The sequence below is a fragment of the Microcaecilia unicolor genome, chromosome 2 (assembly GCF_901765095.1).
Source record: "Microcaecilia unicolor chromosome 2, aMicUni1.1, whole genome shotgun sequence".
In the NCBI taxonomy this organism is placed as follows: Eukaryota; Metazoa; Chordata; class Amphibia; order Gymnophiona; family Siphonopidae; genus Microcaecilia; species Microcaecilia unicolor.
Genome location: NC_044032.1, coordinates 268,116,647 through 268,130,876, shown reverse-complemented (window position 1 = coordinate 268,130,876; position 14,230 = coordinate 268,116,647). Strand labels below are relative to the sequence as shown.

At 43.7% G+C, this 14,230-nt stretch overlaps 1 protein-coding gene across 5 annotated transcripts in view; it reads right to left on the bottom strand.

The window, feature by feature from the left end:
• Window positions 1-14,230, bottom strand: part of TTC39B (tetratricopeptide repeat domain 39B) — a 292,928-nt gene that overhangs the window by 130,892 nt on the left and 147,806 nt on the right. For 4 of the 5 annotated variants that reach the window (XM_030194157.1, XM_030194159.1, XM_030194161.1 and 1 more), the window contains one exon: window positions 13,957-14,061. In XM_030194157.1, coding sequence (XP_030050017.1) covers window positions 13,957-14,061 — 105 coding nt within the window. Of the gene's footprint in view, window positions 1-13,951; window positions 14,062-14,230 lie in introns of those variants that run through there. The other variant, XM_030194158.1, reaches the window with a different exon arrangement.

Below are 14,230 nucleotides of genomic sequence, written 5' to 3'. Positions count from 1 at the left end.
CTTAACCAACTTTCGAAAAATACTAAAAACTTATCTCTTTAATCAGGCTTATCATAATTAATCAATTATAAGAACTGTATAACATTACTACTTCTTGATAGTTTGTCTGTTTTCTGATGTCTGTATAGATTTTACCCTTCTATGTTACATCTATTTCTTTGTGTAATTCATTTGTTTACTTATGATGATTGATGCCTGTCATGTTGTAATATTGTATGCCACATTGAGACTGCAAATAGGTGGGAAAATGTGGGATACAAATGCAATAAAAATAAATAAATAAATAAAATAACCGCTGTTACTACATCCTCCAGCAAAGAGTTCCGGAGCTTAACTATTTGTTGAGTGAAAAGAATATTTCCTCCTATTTGTTTTAAAAGTGTTTCCATGTAATTTCATTGAGTGTCCCCTAGTCTCTGTACGTTTTGAAAGAGTAAAATATCGATTCACTTCTATTTGTTCAACACCACTCAGGATTTTAAAGACCTCAATCATATCTCCCCCCTCAGCCATCTCTTTTCCAATCTGAACAGCCCTAACCTCTCATCATATGAGAGGAGTTCCATCCCCTTTATCATTCTGGTCACTCTTCTTTGAACTTTTTCTAATTCCGCTATAGCTTTTTTTTTTTTTTAGATATGGTGACCAGAACTGAACGCAGTAGGCAAGATGAGGTCACACCATAGAGAGATAAAAAGGCATTATCATATTCTCAGTATTATTTACCAACCCTTTCCTAATAATTTCTAGCATCCTGTTTGCTTTTTTGGCTGCCACCACACACTGGGCAGAAGATTTCAGTGTATTATCTACAACCACACCTAGATCTTTTTTTGGGGTGCTGACCCCCAAGGTGGACCCCAGCATCAGGTAACTATTATTTGGATTATTCTTCCCAATGTGCATCACTTTGCATTTGTCCACATTAAATTTCATCTGCTATTTGGATGCCCAGTCTTCCAATTTCCAAAGGTCTTCCTGCAATTTTTCACAGTCTGAATGTGTTTTTAACAATCTTGAATAGTTTTCTGTCATCTGCAAATTTAATCGCCTCACTTGTTCTAATTTCCAGATCATTTATAAATATGTTAAATAGCATCGGCCCCAGTACAGATCCTTGCAGCACTATTCACCCTCCTCCATTGAGAGGAATGGCCGTTTAACCCTACCCTCTGTCTTCTGTCTAATAACCAATTCCTAATCCACAACAGAACATTGCCTCCTATCCCATGACTCTCATGAGGAACTTTGTAAAAAGCTTTTTGAAAATCTAGATACACTACATCAACCGGCTCACCTTTATCAACATGTTTATTTAAATGAAGCAAATTGTGGAGGCAAGACTTCTCTTGGCTGAAACCTGAAACCATAATGACTCTACACTCCACCAAGGCCTAGATCTAAAATGGATCCCTCTCTTGTGTGTTTATTTCTTACCATGATACCCTTGTTTAATTGAACATGTCATTTACTATGCAATTTGAAAGGATATAATTTAAACAATTCCATATTCCCTGAGACACGCCCCCTAATTTTATAAAACTGGGGACCCAACTTTAAGCTTTGCATGCAAGTTGGCCTCTCAATTTACAGAATAAGGTCAGTTGTAAGCACACTTTATGTAACAGTTGGCTGTTACTTGGAGTTAACACCAATTTAAGCCAATAATTGGGTGTTAAGCGACACCAATTGACAACTGTGTGTGCAACTGGCCCTTAGTTGATAATCTGGAAGCTGCACAAGCCATTTCTATCATGCACAATTTCTAGGCAGTGTGGCCATGGGAGGAGTATGAGGGGTCAGGTCAAGCCTATAAGTTACACATACAGGTTATAGAATACTGGGGGTTACATGCCTAAATCAGTGGCATATCCAGTAGGCAATTTTTGGGTGGGCCAACAGGTTGGATGGGTGGGCACTAGCCAGCTTTTTGAAATATAAAAACCCATCACCTGATGCACCCATGACCTGCCTCACCCCATGCTCCAACCGTACCCCACACCATACAAATAAATATTTGTCTCGTGTAATCTCAATAACAGACATAGTGTAAAGTAATATAAGTTACTCAGAACCTAGATCAAATCTACAATGCCAACATTAACTCCCAAAACAAGGATTCTACTTCCAATATTTTAAGGCCCTAAATATTACAGTGAGGCCCTAAAATATCAATACATCTATTGGGAAAACTGAACAAGCCAAATGCCAAATTACTACATAGAAAATTCATACAAACAGAAATTCATTTGTGTTCTGTGGTCAAACACACAGAACACAAATGCCAAATATAGAATAGGTGACCACAAACATAAACATAAATTAAACCGAAATCCCAAGAAGTCAGACCTTTCATATAGTACAACACCAGAGAAATAGAAAGAGATGCATTTTCAATTATACTGTGCAAAAAAGAAAGATGGCACATGTCAAGGATGGTGTTAGAGGAGTGCAGCTAGGGCAACAGCCCTTGGCCCTCTGAACAGAGGGAGACCCAAGCCTATAGGAACCTGAAGGAGGCTAACACCACACACATCAGGATATATATTCCAAATCTGACATATTGTAATAAAAAAATATCATGTTAATCCCAGGCTCTAGTTTCTGCTTTCCTCTGTTTTCTCTTAACTCTCTCACTAGGATCTCCTGTCCATTTGATATTTCTTCTCTCTCAATGCCCACCATCCATCTTCCATCTCTGTGTCCCTATCTTTCCCCATGTTCAGCATCTCCATTCTCTTGTGTCCCTATATTTCTCTGTCCAGCATCTCCCTGTATCCATATCCCTACATCTATCATCACCACTCCATGTCCCTATCCCCTCCTCCAATCTAGCACCATCCCTCTGTGTCCCTATGTCCCCCACGTCTAGCATCTCCTATCTGTATCCATATACCCCCTTCCTCTCTGCATCTATATACTGTCCCTATATAGCATCTTCCCTTTGTGTCCCTGTCCCTATGCTCTTCCATAAGTACATAAGTATTTCCATACTGGGAAAGACCAAAGGTCCACCAAGCCCAGAATCCTGTTTCCAACAGTGGCCAATCCAGGTCACAAATACCTGGCAAGATCCCAAAAAAGTACAAAACCTTTTATACTGATTATCCCAGAAATAGTGGATTTTCCCCAAGTCCATTTAATAATGGTCTATGGACTTTTCCTTTAGAAAGCCATCCAAACCTTTTTTAAACTCCGCTAAGCTAACCGCCTTTACCACATTCTCGGGCAACAAATTCCAGAGTTTAATTACACATTGAATGAAGAAAATTTTTCCCTGATTTGTTTTAAATTTACTACATTGTAGCTTCATTGCATGCCCCCTAGTCCTAGTATTTTTGGAAAGCGTAAACAGACGCTTCAAATCTACCCGTTCAACTCCATTCATTATTTTATAGACCTCTATCATATCTCCCCTCAGCCGCTTTTACTCCAAGCTGAAGCGCCCTAGCCGCTTTAGCCTTTCCTCATAGGGAAGTCGTCCCATCTCCTTTATCATTTTCGTCGCCCTTCTCTGCACCTTTTCTAATTCCACTGTATCTTTTTTGAGATGCGGCGACCAGAATTGAACACAATATTCGAGGTGCGGTCGTACCATGGAGCGATACAATGGCAGAATAATATCCTTACTTTTGTTTTCAATCCCTTTCCTAATGATACCCAACATTCTATTTGCTTTCCTAGCCACAGCAGCACATTGAGCAGAAGGTTTCAACTTATCATCAACGGTGACACCTAGATCCCTTTCTTGGTCCGTGACTCCCAACGCTGAACCTTGCATGACGTAGGTATAGTTTGGGTTCCTCTTTCCCACATGCATCACTTTGCACTTGCTCACATTAAACGTCATCTGCCAATTAGACGCCCAGTCTCCCAGTCTCGTAAGGTCCGCTTGTAACTTTTCACAATCCTCCCACGATTTAACAACTTTGAATAACTTTGTGTCATCAGCAAATTTAATTACCTCACTAGTTACTCCCATCTCTAGGTCATTTATAAATATGTTTCCACATGTTTGTTCACCCCTTCAAAGAAATATAGTAGATTGGTGAGGCAAGATTTCCCTTCACTAAATCCATGTTGACTTTCCTGCTTATAATCGAAAGAGAAAAACACCTATATTGCGACCCAAATCGGGAGATGGGCGTCTTTCTCCTGTGGGCGCCCAAATCGGTATAATCAAAAGCCGATTTTGGGCGTTTCCAACTGCAATCCATCGCGGAAATGGGTAAAGTTGACGGGGGCGTGTCGGAGGCGTGGTGAAGGCGAAACTGGGGTGTGGTTATCGGCCGAGGAGAGATGGGCGTCTTTAGCTGATAATGGAAAAAAAAATGGTGTTTTGACAGCGATTTTGGGTCACTTTTTTTTACCCTTTTTTTTCACGAACAAGTCCCAAAAAAGTGCCCCAACTGCCCAGATGACCACGGGAGGGAATCGGGGATGACCTCCCCGGACTCCCCCAGTGGTCACTAATCCCCTCCCACCAAAAAAAACCCACTTTAATAACTTTTTTTCCAGCCTCTATGCCAGCCTCAAATGCCGTACCCACCTCTATGACAGCAGAATGTGTTCTATCCTCTGACAGCCTTTCCCTGGTTCTGATGTGGCTCTCGGGTGAGTGTGACACCTTTTCTGTTATGTGGGTGTAGGGTATTGGGCTCCATGATTCCACTAGCTTGTGGCAAATGCTCACAATGTTGGTAGTTGGTAGGCTCTACTCCCATGGTGCTTTTCCCCCTGCTTACTGGGTCAGAGTGTGCCCTGTTTTGTTTCTGGTAGACCATGAGGTAGTGGCCATTTTTGTAAGACAGTTTTAGATCCCTTTCATGTGTTAGCCACATTACAGAGCTTAGTTCTTACCTTGAATGTGGCTGAAAGAGGGCATTGTACACCATTCTGCCAGCTCTGACCTACTGCTCATCTCAGTACCAGGGAGACTCGTTGCCAGTGGGGCACAACCTCTGATCTGCAGTTAACTGTGAGTAAGCGTGCTTATTCCAATAAAGGACGTTTTCGGAGAGATCAGTTTACACCTGAAGACTAATCTCTCCGAAAACGTCCTTTATTGGAATAAGCACGCTTACTCACAGTTAACTGCAGATCAGAGGTTGTGCCCCACTGGCAACGAGTCTCCCTGGCCTCTAGGACTTGTTGCTGCTATATAACATTGGCACACCAGTTTACACCTGAAGACTAGTGTGCCAATGTTATATAGCAGCAACAAGTCCTAGAGGCCTGCGTGTATGCAGGTCCCTGGAGCACTTTTAGTGGGTACCGCAGTGCACTTCAGCCAGGTGGACCCAGGCCCATCCCCCCTACCTGTAACACTTGTGCTGGTAAATGGGAGGTCTCCAAAACCCACTGTACCCACATGTAGGTGCCCCCTTCACCCCTAAGAGCTATGGTAGTGTTGTACATTTGTGGGTAGTGGGTTTTGGGGGAGGGGGGTTGGGTGCTCAGCACCCGTGGTAAGGGAGCTATGCATATGGGAGTGTTGTCTGAAGTCCACCGCACTGACCTCTAGGGTGCCCAGTTGGTGTCCTGGCATAACAGGGGGGCCAGTGTACTACGAATCCTGGCCCCTCCCACGACCAAATGGCTCGGATTAGGATGTTTTTGAGCTGGGCGTTTTTAGTTTCCATTATCGCTAAAAAAAAAAACAAACGCCCAGCTGAAAAACGTCCATTTTTTCAAAAATATGGTCTGTCCCGCCTCTTCACGTACCTGTTTTCGGACATAGATGCCCATGGAGATAGGCGTTCGCGTTCAATTATGCCCCTCTTTGTCTCATTAATCCATGCTTTTGAATATGCTCTGTAATTTCGTTCTTACAGAGTCTCTACCATTTTGCCCGGCACCCATGTCAGACTCACCGGATCTCCTCTGGAACGTTTTTTAAAAATCGGCATTACATTGGCCACCTTCCAATCTTCCGGTACCACGCTCATTTTAAGGAGACTATCATCTCTCCTCTGTTTCTGTATACCTCCTGTGTATAGCTTCTCCCCTCTCTTCCTCCCCCATACCCAGAGGCAGCATAACATCTTTTAAATTGAAGGGGCCAAACAAGTCAAACTCCTTAGTTGCTGATACTGTTTGGGCAAAATATTGGTGGGGCCATGGCCCACCCTATGCCATTGTCTATGCTCACACCAATGTGCCTCTCCCCTCTGACCCACCCCAACCAGCTTCTCTCCCCTCCATCCTTCCCCTGCCCACCTGAATCTGGCTTTCCTGCCTTCCCTTCTTTTCTCATTTGTGCTGTGCCTGTTCGTTTATCCCCTGGCTTCGGTATCTTTCATGTCCCTTCCCTTCCCTCCTCCCTCAGGTCCAGCACCTTTCTCAGCCACCCCCTCCCATGAGTCCAACATCTCTCTTCCTTCAATCCAGCCCCCTCATGGGTCAGTGGCATAGCCAAACAGCCAATTTTGGTGGGCACACAAATATTCTCTCTGTCCCTGCCCCCTTCCTCCTCAGCACCTCCCAACTCAAAATATACATTGGCTCATGAGGATTCCCAAGCTCTGTCAGCTGAAGATTTCCTCCGAAGATGGCCAGAACTCCCTTTTACAAAGCTTAGCGGGAAACAGCAGCATCGATGCCAGCACCCCACACATGATTAGTTGTCAGAGGCTCAAGGATGCTGCTGCCGTCTGCCAAGCTTTGCAGAAGGAAGTTTTGGCTGCCTTCAGAGGAGGTCCTCAGCTGATGGAGCTTAGGGGTCCCCCACCAGCTACAGTGTTAGGCATGCTAGGGCCCAGGGAAGAAAATAACCCCCCCCCCCCCTCCCAACCAATTCCCTCTCTTTTCTGCCTCCCCTCCAATCTTCCCACTTACCATTACAGTCACACTGACAGCCTCTCACCAAATCAGAACAAGAGCTCAAAAGTTAGAAATAAAAATAAGTAGACAAAAATTGAACTTGGAACTTCAACATATACTACAACAGTGAAGAAATAAAAACAGAAATGTATTTCTTTTTCTACCGAACACAATAAAATGATATCCGCTAAGCACATTTCTCAAGCTAACATATTTCAGTTAATAAATTCAAAATAAAATGCCTTTTCTACTTTTGTTGTCTGGTCATTTTATTTTTCCATCATTTTGGTCCCAGTTTCTCTTTTCCACTTTCTGTCTTTCTGCTAATTCTCCTTCTAGCAGTTGCTGTTCATTTGTCTTTTCTCCACTCTTGTTTCATTCCCTCACTACACTTGCCTCTGACATATTGATCTTTCCATTTTAGCTCTTTCCTGCTTTCTGTCCACTCAGATTTCACTCTTTCTAATCCCTTTCCTTCTTTTTACTTTTCAGATACTATCAGATTTCCACCTCCTTCTTTCATCCACTAGCTCTCCTATTCCTCATCTCATTCCTTCCCCAGCCTTCCATTCCCATCTATCTTCAATCTACCCCTGTAATCACTATCCTCCTCTCGTTCATTTCTTTACCACCCTCCCGTTGTCCTCTCCCACATGGTTCCACCATCCCAATGTCTCCCTCCTTCCAACCCTTCTAGCCCAGCATCTGCTCCCTCTTTCTCCTCACCACACCCTCCACCCCCTCCCAGCATCGTCCTATCCCTTCTCTCTTTCCTCTTGCCCCTTCCCCTGGGGGGCAGTATTTCTCCCTCTCTTCCCTCCTACCCCTAGTCCAGCATTTCTCCCTCACTCCCTTCAACCCCTGAATCCAACATTTCCTTCCTTCTTCCCCCCTCCTGTGCAGCACCTCTCCTTGCCTCTTCTTCACCCTCATATGCAACATCATTCCCTCTCTTTTTCCTCTTCCCTCTCTGCCATTGTTCCCCGTCTCTCTCTCTCTCTCACTTTTGTATCCCAAGTCTAACATCTCTCTCCCCCATGCAGCATCTCTCCATCCCCTCCACTACCATGTCTAACATTTCTCCCTCATCTCTCTCTCTCCCCTATGCAGCATCTCTCCCTCCCTCCCAGGTCCAACAGTTCTTTTCTCTTATCCTTCACTCTCCTATGCAGCATCTCCCCTTCCCTACGACCCTACCTCTAACAATTATCCCACTCTCCTCCCTCCTTGCAGCATCTCTTCATCTCTACCCCCATGTCCAATAATGATCCCTCTCTTCTACCTGCCCATGTAGCATTTCTCCATGCCCTCCATTCCCATGCCCAACAATTTTTCCTCTCCTTTACACCTCCCCTGAGCAGCATCTCTCCTTCTCTCTCTCTCCCCTCCACTCCCATGCCCAACATTTTTCCCTCTCTCCTACACACACCCCCTGTGCAGCATCTCTCCTTTTCTCCCTCCCCTCCACTCTATTCCCATGCCCAAAAGGTTTCCCTCTCTCTAACCCCTCCCTCCCCAATGCAGCATATGGACCACAGAACTTCAAACTTTGAAATTCAAAGGGTTGCTGGCAGCATATAAGAACTGATGTGCTGCTGCCGGCTGACCCGGAAGCCTTCCCTCTGCTGCATCTTTCCTCCTAGGAAATTACTTCATAGTGCGGGGGGGGGGGGAGGCTTCCGAGTCAGCCAGCAGCAGCAGGAACAACAATTTTTACATGCTGCCAGTGACCCTTTTGAACAACAGCAGCTGCAGAGGGAAAGGCGGACACAAGAGCCTAGCTTGCTCTGGCATTGGTAAAGGTGCACTGCTGCTGGGTGGGCCTAAGCCCAAACTGGGTGGGCCAAGGCCTACTTGTGGCTATGCCCCTACTGAATAATATGGCTCCTATCAAAGTTTTGCCCAAACTCATCTACAGGATGTCACCCTGGTACAATCAAGATATTCTTCTCCTGAAGAGGCAGTGTAGAAAATTAGAGAGAAAGTAGTGCAGGCATAAATCTGATGAGAACAAAATGCTTTGGAGGAAGGCTATCAGAGATTTTATGAAAACGACTGTAGAAGCCAAAACCCTCTGCTACAAAGAGCAAATTGGTTGCAGCCACTTAATACCAATAAGCTCTTTAGCCTTCTTAATAGGCTTCTGCCAAGTGAAAACATAGCACTCCCTCTGCTGATCAATTAGACAATGTACTTTGAACAAAAAGTAACTAAAATTAGGGGGGGCTGTACTGCACCTTAAGGCCATTAGTGTTCAATCTCGCATCAAGCAGCCTAGTCTGGATGCTGGTATTGCAGCTGACTGACTGTGGCCCTCCTTTCTGCTATCCACTCATGAGACTATCAAATCCTTTCTCAAAAAGTATCTTCTTCCCATTGCCTACTGGATGCTTGCACTGGCAGGATTAATTGACCTTCTACAAGCTCATATCTCATTTATGCTGACTCAAGATGCACCAAGGACCACATGTACAGGCTTGTGTAGAGCTGGTATGATTGGAAATGGGAGAAGAGCATGGAGGCCTGATGCATCTTCTGTCCAAAAGAATCCAGGGTTCTAGCTTTGTAGTAGTAGTAGTAGTAGCTTCTTTGCCAGGGGGTGCCGAAGCATAGTCTCTAGAACTCATGGCCCTTTTGAGCATGGATTCTACCACTACAGAATGATGTGGAAACTGTGGTCTATCAAACCCAGAGGAAGACTGAATCCGGTACATGGTATCAATCTTCTTGGGGAGGAGAGGGACCGACAGAAGAGACTCCCAGTTCTTTACTTGAATGTCCTGTAAGATCTCATAAAGTGGTACCATCACAGCCTCTCTAGGAAGAGAGTCATAGTCCAGGACTTCAAACATCTCAGCCCTGGGCTCTTCCTCCATGTCCAAAGGAATTGGGATGGCAGCCGCCATCTCCTTTACAAAAGAGGGGAAGGATCAGATGAGATGTCATAGGACTCCTCTTCCGAGATGTACTGTGGATCCTCTTCTGAGTCCCATGAATGGATCTCAATGGTGTCAGCCAAGATTTCCTCATGGGAGGGCTGAGATCAAACCCACCTCAACATACAGTACCATGACCCCAAGAGGGGTGTCAAGGTGTCAGCTCTGGCTTTGACTCTGACGAAACTGTCTCCACTGATGTCGAGGGTGTGCCAATACGGGTGGCAGTTGACGCTGAGACCACAAGTGGAATTGGTATCAGAGACCTCACCGAAGGCTGATGGCAATGCGGGACTGTAGGAAGAGACATGGCTGGCGCAAGCATCACTGATGGAGTCTGTAAGAACCCTGCCAACAGCTCAGGGAGCAAGGCCCAGAGGCGCTCAATGAGGGCCAACATTGGGAAAGGCTGGGGTGTCGGTGTAGAGGCAGGCTGCTGAATCTGTGGGGTCGAAGTGGGTGTGGGTGCCTAGTCCTGGCTGTGTCGAGACCCATGCAACGGGACCTCCTGTATGGAAGAGAAGCAGTCCTCCTGACACCAATGCTTCTCGGGGAGCAGTGAAATCCTCGGTGCCCGGAGCTCCCGGCACCATGTGTCGAGGGGGATAGATGCCGATGCTTCTTCCAGTGCCTGGCATTAATGTTCCCCTGTGCCAAAGAGGACGAAGTTGAGTCCTCCCATCACCTTGGGGTCGGGTCCAACATCGGTCAGCCTGCATAGCATCCAACGTCGAGGCAGGTGGAGACCCATTCAATGCATGGTCTCTCCCAGGGTGCAAGGATCTTACAGTCATATGGATCGACGCACCCGATGCAACATCCGATGCTGAAGACACTGATGCCAATACTGACATTGAGGATTTGGACCTGGCGCCAAAAATATCTTTTCTCTCTGAGCCTCTCTGTCCAATTGTGTTCTCTTCCTCATATGAAGGCAGAGAATGTAATTTGTAGGGGTATGATCAGGCCTCAAACACTGTAGACACCAAGAATGGGTGTCCTTGCCAGAGATGGTCTTGACAGCACTTGAAGTCACAAGGAACCTTCGATGACATGAAAGGAAAAACAGCTGTAGCCAAATCAAATGACTCAATGGTACTAAACAAAGGAAGAGCACCAGAAAAGAGGAAAAGGAAAAAACATCACTGGAGATCAGGCCTGAACGCAGCCTAGCAAGCGTGGTAAAACAAAGAAAACTTAGATAAAAGGCAAAAATAATCTAAAAAAATATACAGAGAAGGAAATAAATAACTTAAACCCTGAAAGAGGTACTAAAAAAGAAAAAGGAAGGCACAAAAAGACCAAATCCAAACCAGCTGTGAGGAGTCGATAACGAAGCGTCCTCTCTTCACTGTGGACAAAAGAGAACTGCTGGTCCTATGCTCTTGCACCAGGCAGGAAGGCACTTATGCATGCATGGTGGAGCTTGTTTCACACTCAAAGTCCTGTTTTTAAGCTTGTTACAAGCTCCGGACCGGCAATGCGTACCTGTGTTACCCATATGTGAGAATTTTAGGCCTGCTTGTCCTCGGAGAAAATACCACTACACTGGTGGTAACCTTTGGAAATGGCTACACTTTCTATACTAAAGGCTTTCTTTTTAAAAAAGGATGATCCTTATTGTGAACAAAGGATACATTTTTCCCCAGTGTCTCCAGAGTAACACAGATGAGGATGACACAGTTTCAAGAGATGAAGAATCATATTTTGGCTATTCGTGCAACTTTTTTTTGTGCTTCCTTTGTAACTGTTTGACAGTTTTGTATATACAGATCTTTCTCAACTGGAAGCTTTTCTTTCTAATAAGTTATTTTCTAATTGTCCCATCCTGTTAATGGGTTTTCTCCTTTTCCTTGGTGTATGTTTCTTGTTTTAATTTTTTCTATTCAGGTGAAGATATAGCTCCTTTATTTTGGTATATTTTCAGAGCTTGGATACTTTGGTAATTCCTCTGTGATGTGGTCCCATCTGCTGACAAGGTCCTTGTTTGGCAGACAACAGTTGCTGCTTCAGGGCACAATCAGAAGGCACTGCTGGTGCCTGGATTGTTATTTTCATTTTTTGATTTTGAACATGCAGTGCCTTTGAATGGTCCGATTGTGCCCTGAAGCAGTGGCTGTTGTCCACAAAACAAGGACATTGTCAACAGCTAGAACCATAACCTACTTATATTGTTCCAATGGAGGAAATACTTACACGATAAGTCTACATTGTTTTGAACCTTTTTTTTTTTGGTCATTTATAAATTGTGATGCTATTGAAATAAAGAAAAATCTGCACACTGCACTGCTCTTTCCATATGGAGGGTTTCTTATGCCTATGATTCAAGGTGGGAAGTACGAATAAGTACTCCAAAATATTCTGGGGCTTTTTCCTCCATTTATGGTTTCCACTATTAGCAAGGTGTTTTTGTTTTCTTGTATCTAGTACCTCGTTCTCATATTTTTTTTTATTTTACTAAAGCAAGAGTATTTTGATCTCTACCAGGCATTAATTTTGGCCCTGTACATCTAAAAAATTAAACCTGGGGCTGCTATTGTCAAAGAAACGCTAATCCTTAATCCAATTCTTCTAATACAGTTGACGGCAAGATAAAACAAATCAATCATTTACAATTGTGTTGAGACAGATTATGGATTCTGTACATACAGAGTGAGTTCATATCTGATTAGCCCCTCTCCCAGAGAGGTGGAACTGTCAGTGACTGATAATTTGAAATACTGAAACAGAGCACTAACAGTGACCGCAGCAGCTGCAACAGGTGAAAAATCACTATCAATTACTACTCTGAGAGCAAAAACAAACAGTAGTTTACTACCTCAGGATGGAGAGTTCAAACTCTCTGCAAGATGGATCTATGCCCTGAAGGAAAAGTCCATAGTCTGCTATTGAGACAGACGTGGGGAAGCTACTGCTTGCCCTTGGATTGGTAGCATGGAATGTTGCTACTATTTGGGTTTCTGCTAGGTACTTGTGACCTGGCTTGGCCACTGTTGGAAACAGTATACTGGGCTAGATGGATCTTTGGTCTGACCCAGTATGGCTATTCTTATGTTCTTATGTACAATTACCATCTCTCTCAATTTACAGACAGCCATCAGCGGGAGGAGGAAATTCTGCTCCTCCCAGCATGCTCAGAGGCAGGCAGTAACAACAAAGCTCCAAAGGCACTGAGAGCAGAAAGCTAGTGTTCATAAACGCTAATCACAGAGGACCACAGAAATGCAGGGACCAGGTCTATTATACACAGCTTAATCAATATATAGAAAGCACAAGCTAACTTATGTAAGGGGGCAGAACACAGAGTATTTTAGAAATCTATACAATATAGACTTTATACCTTGTTGGGCATTTTGATACCTTAGGACCTGCAAGGTTTTTGCTTTATAAAGCTGTACCAGCAATTTGTTACCCATTGTTTGAAAGCAGCCTATCTGACCTTACCTACTGCCTAAAGGTCAGACGGGGTTCCCCTGGTCTATAAATGGATTTCTAAGCTCTGGTTTATTTGTGATATGGAGAAACTAAGAGCTCAGTGTAACAAAACTTTAGTTAAAAGAGAAAGGACAGGGGACCTTACGGGATCTAAAGAGAGTTCCTTTGGGATATTATTGTATTACTGGGTTATGCCACTTTTTTTTTCAGTGGTCTTTATTAACACATGCAAATCTGAATACAAAATCACAGAACCTATAATAGATCACAGTATATATAAACATATAAAAATGTACCTCTACTTTTCTTATTTTATATAGAAAAAAGGAGGACAACCCCTAAATAGGAGGCAGTAAGTGCTCCCACATTCATATTTTTGCAGGTCTTGCATGCTAATCAAAAAATAGCATTAGAGCCACAAAAAGAAAAAAAACCTTATTTTTGAGCTGCATTAGAAGTGGGCTTAGTGTGCAGGAAAGTACCGTGTTAAAATGCACTAAGCCCATTTTTAACGCTTTTTTAAAAAAGGGCCCCTAAAGTTATTGGTAAATTAGAAAAACACATCTATACGACCATGACCATAAGCTACTGAACCTGTGGCGCAAATGAGAATCACAGGCTTGTAAAGCAGTTGTATTGATTGTTATGGTGATGCAGTATGACTATTTTAGTAAGAGACAAGAGAATCTAAATAACATTCTATAGAAAACTAAATCCTCAGAAAACAGATGGCACATGAACTCTAGGAAACAAATTACCTTACCAAGGACGCAACAAATTCAGTGCTTCTGAGAATTTGTTATTTAGAAATAAATTCAGTGCCATTGTACATTCCTCCAGAGAACATGTAAGATCCATCTTGGATGCCCTAATAAAAAGAAGGTATATATTAATAACAGTTATAAACATCATGAGAGTGGCCTACAACACTTGCATGAAAATCAAGTTCTACATGCCTTGAACTTTTTTTTTTTTTAATCTCAAAGGCCTATTAGCCTAGTAGTTGGTACAGTGGGCTGAGAATCTGGGGAACTGGG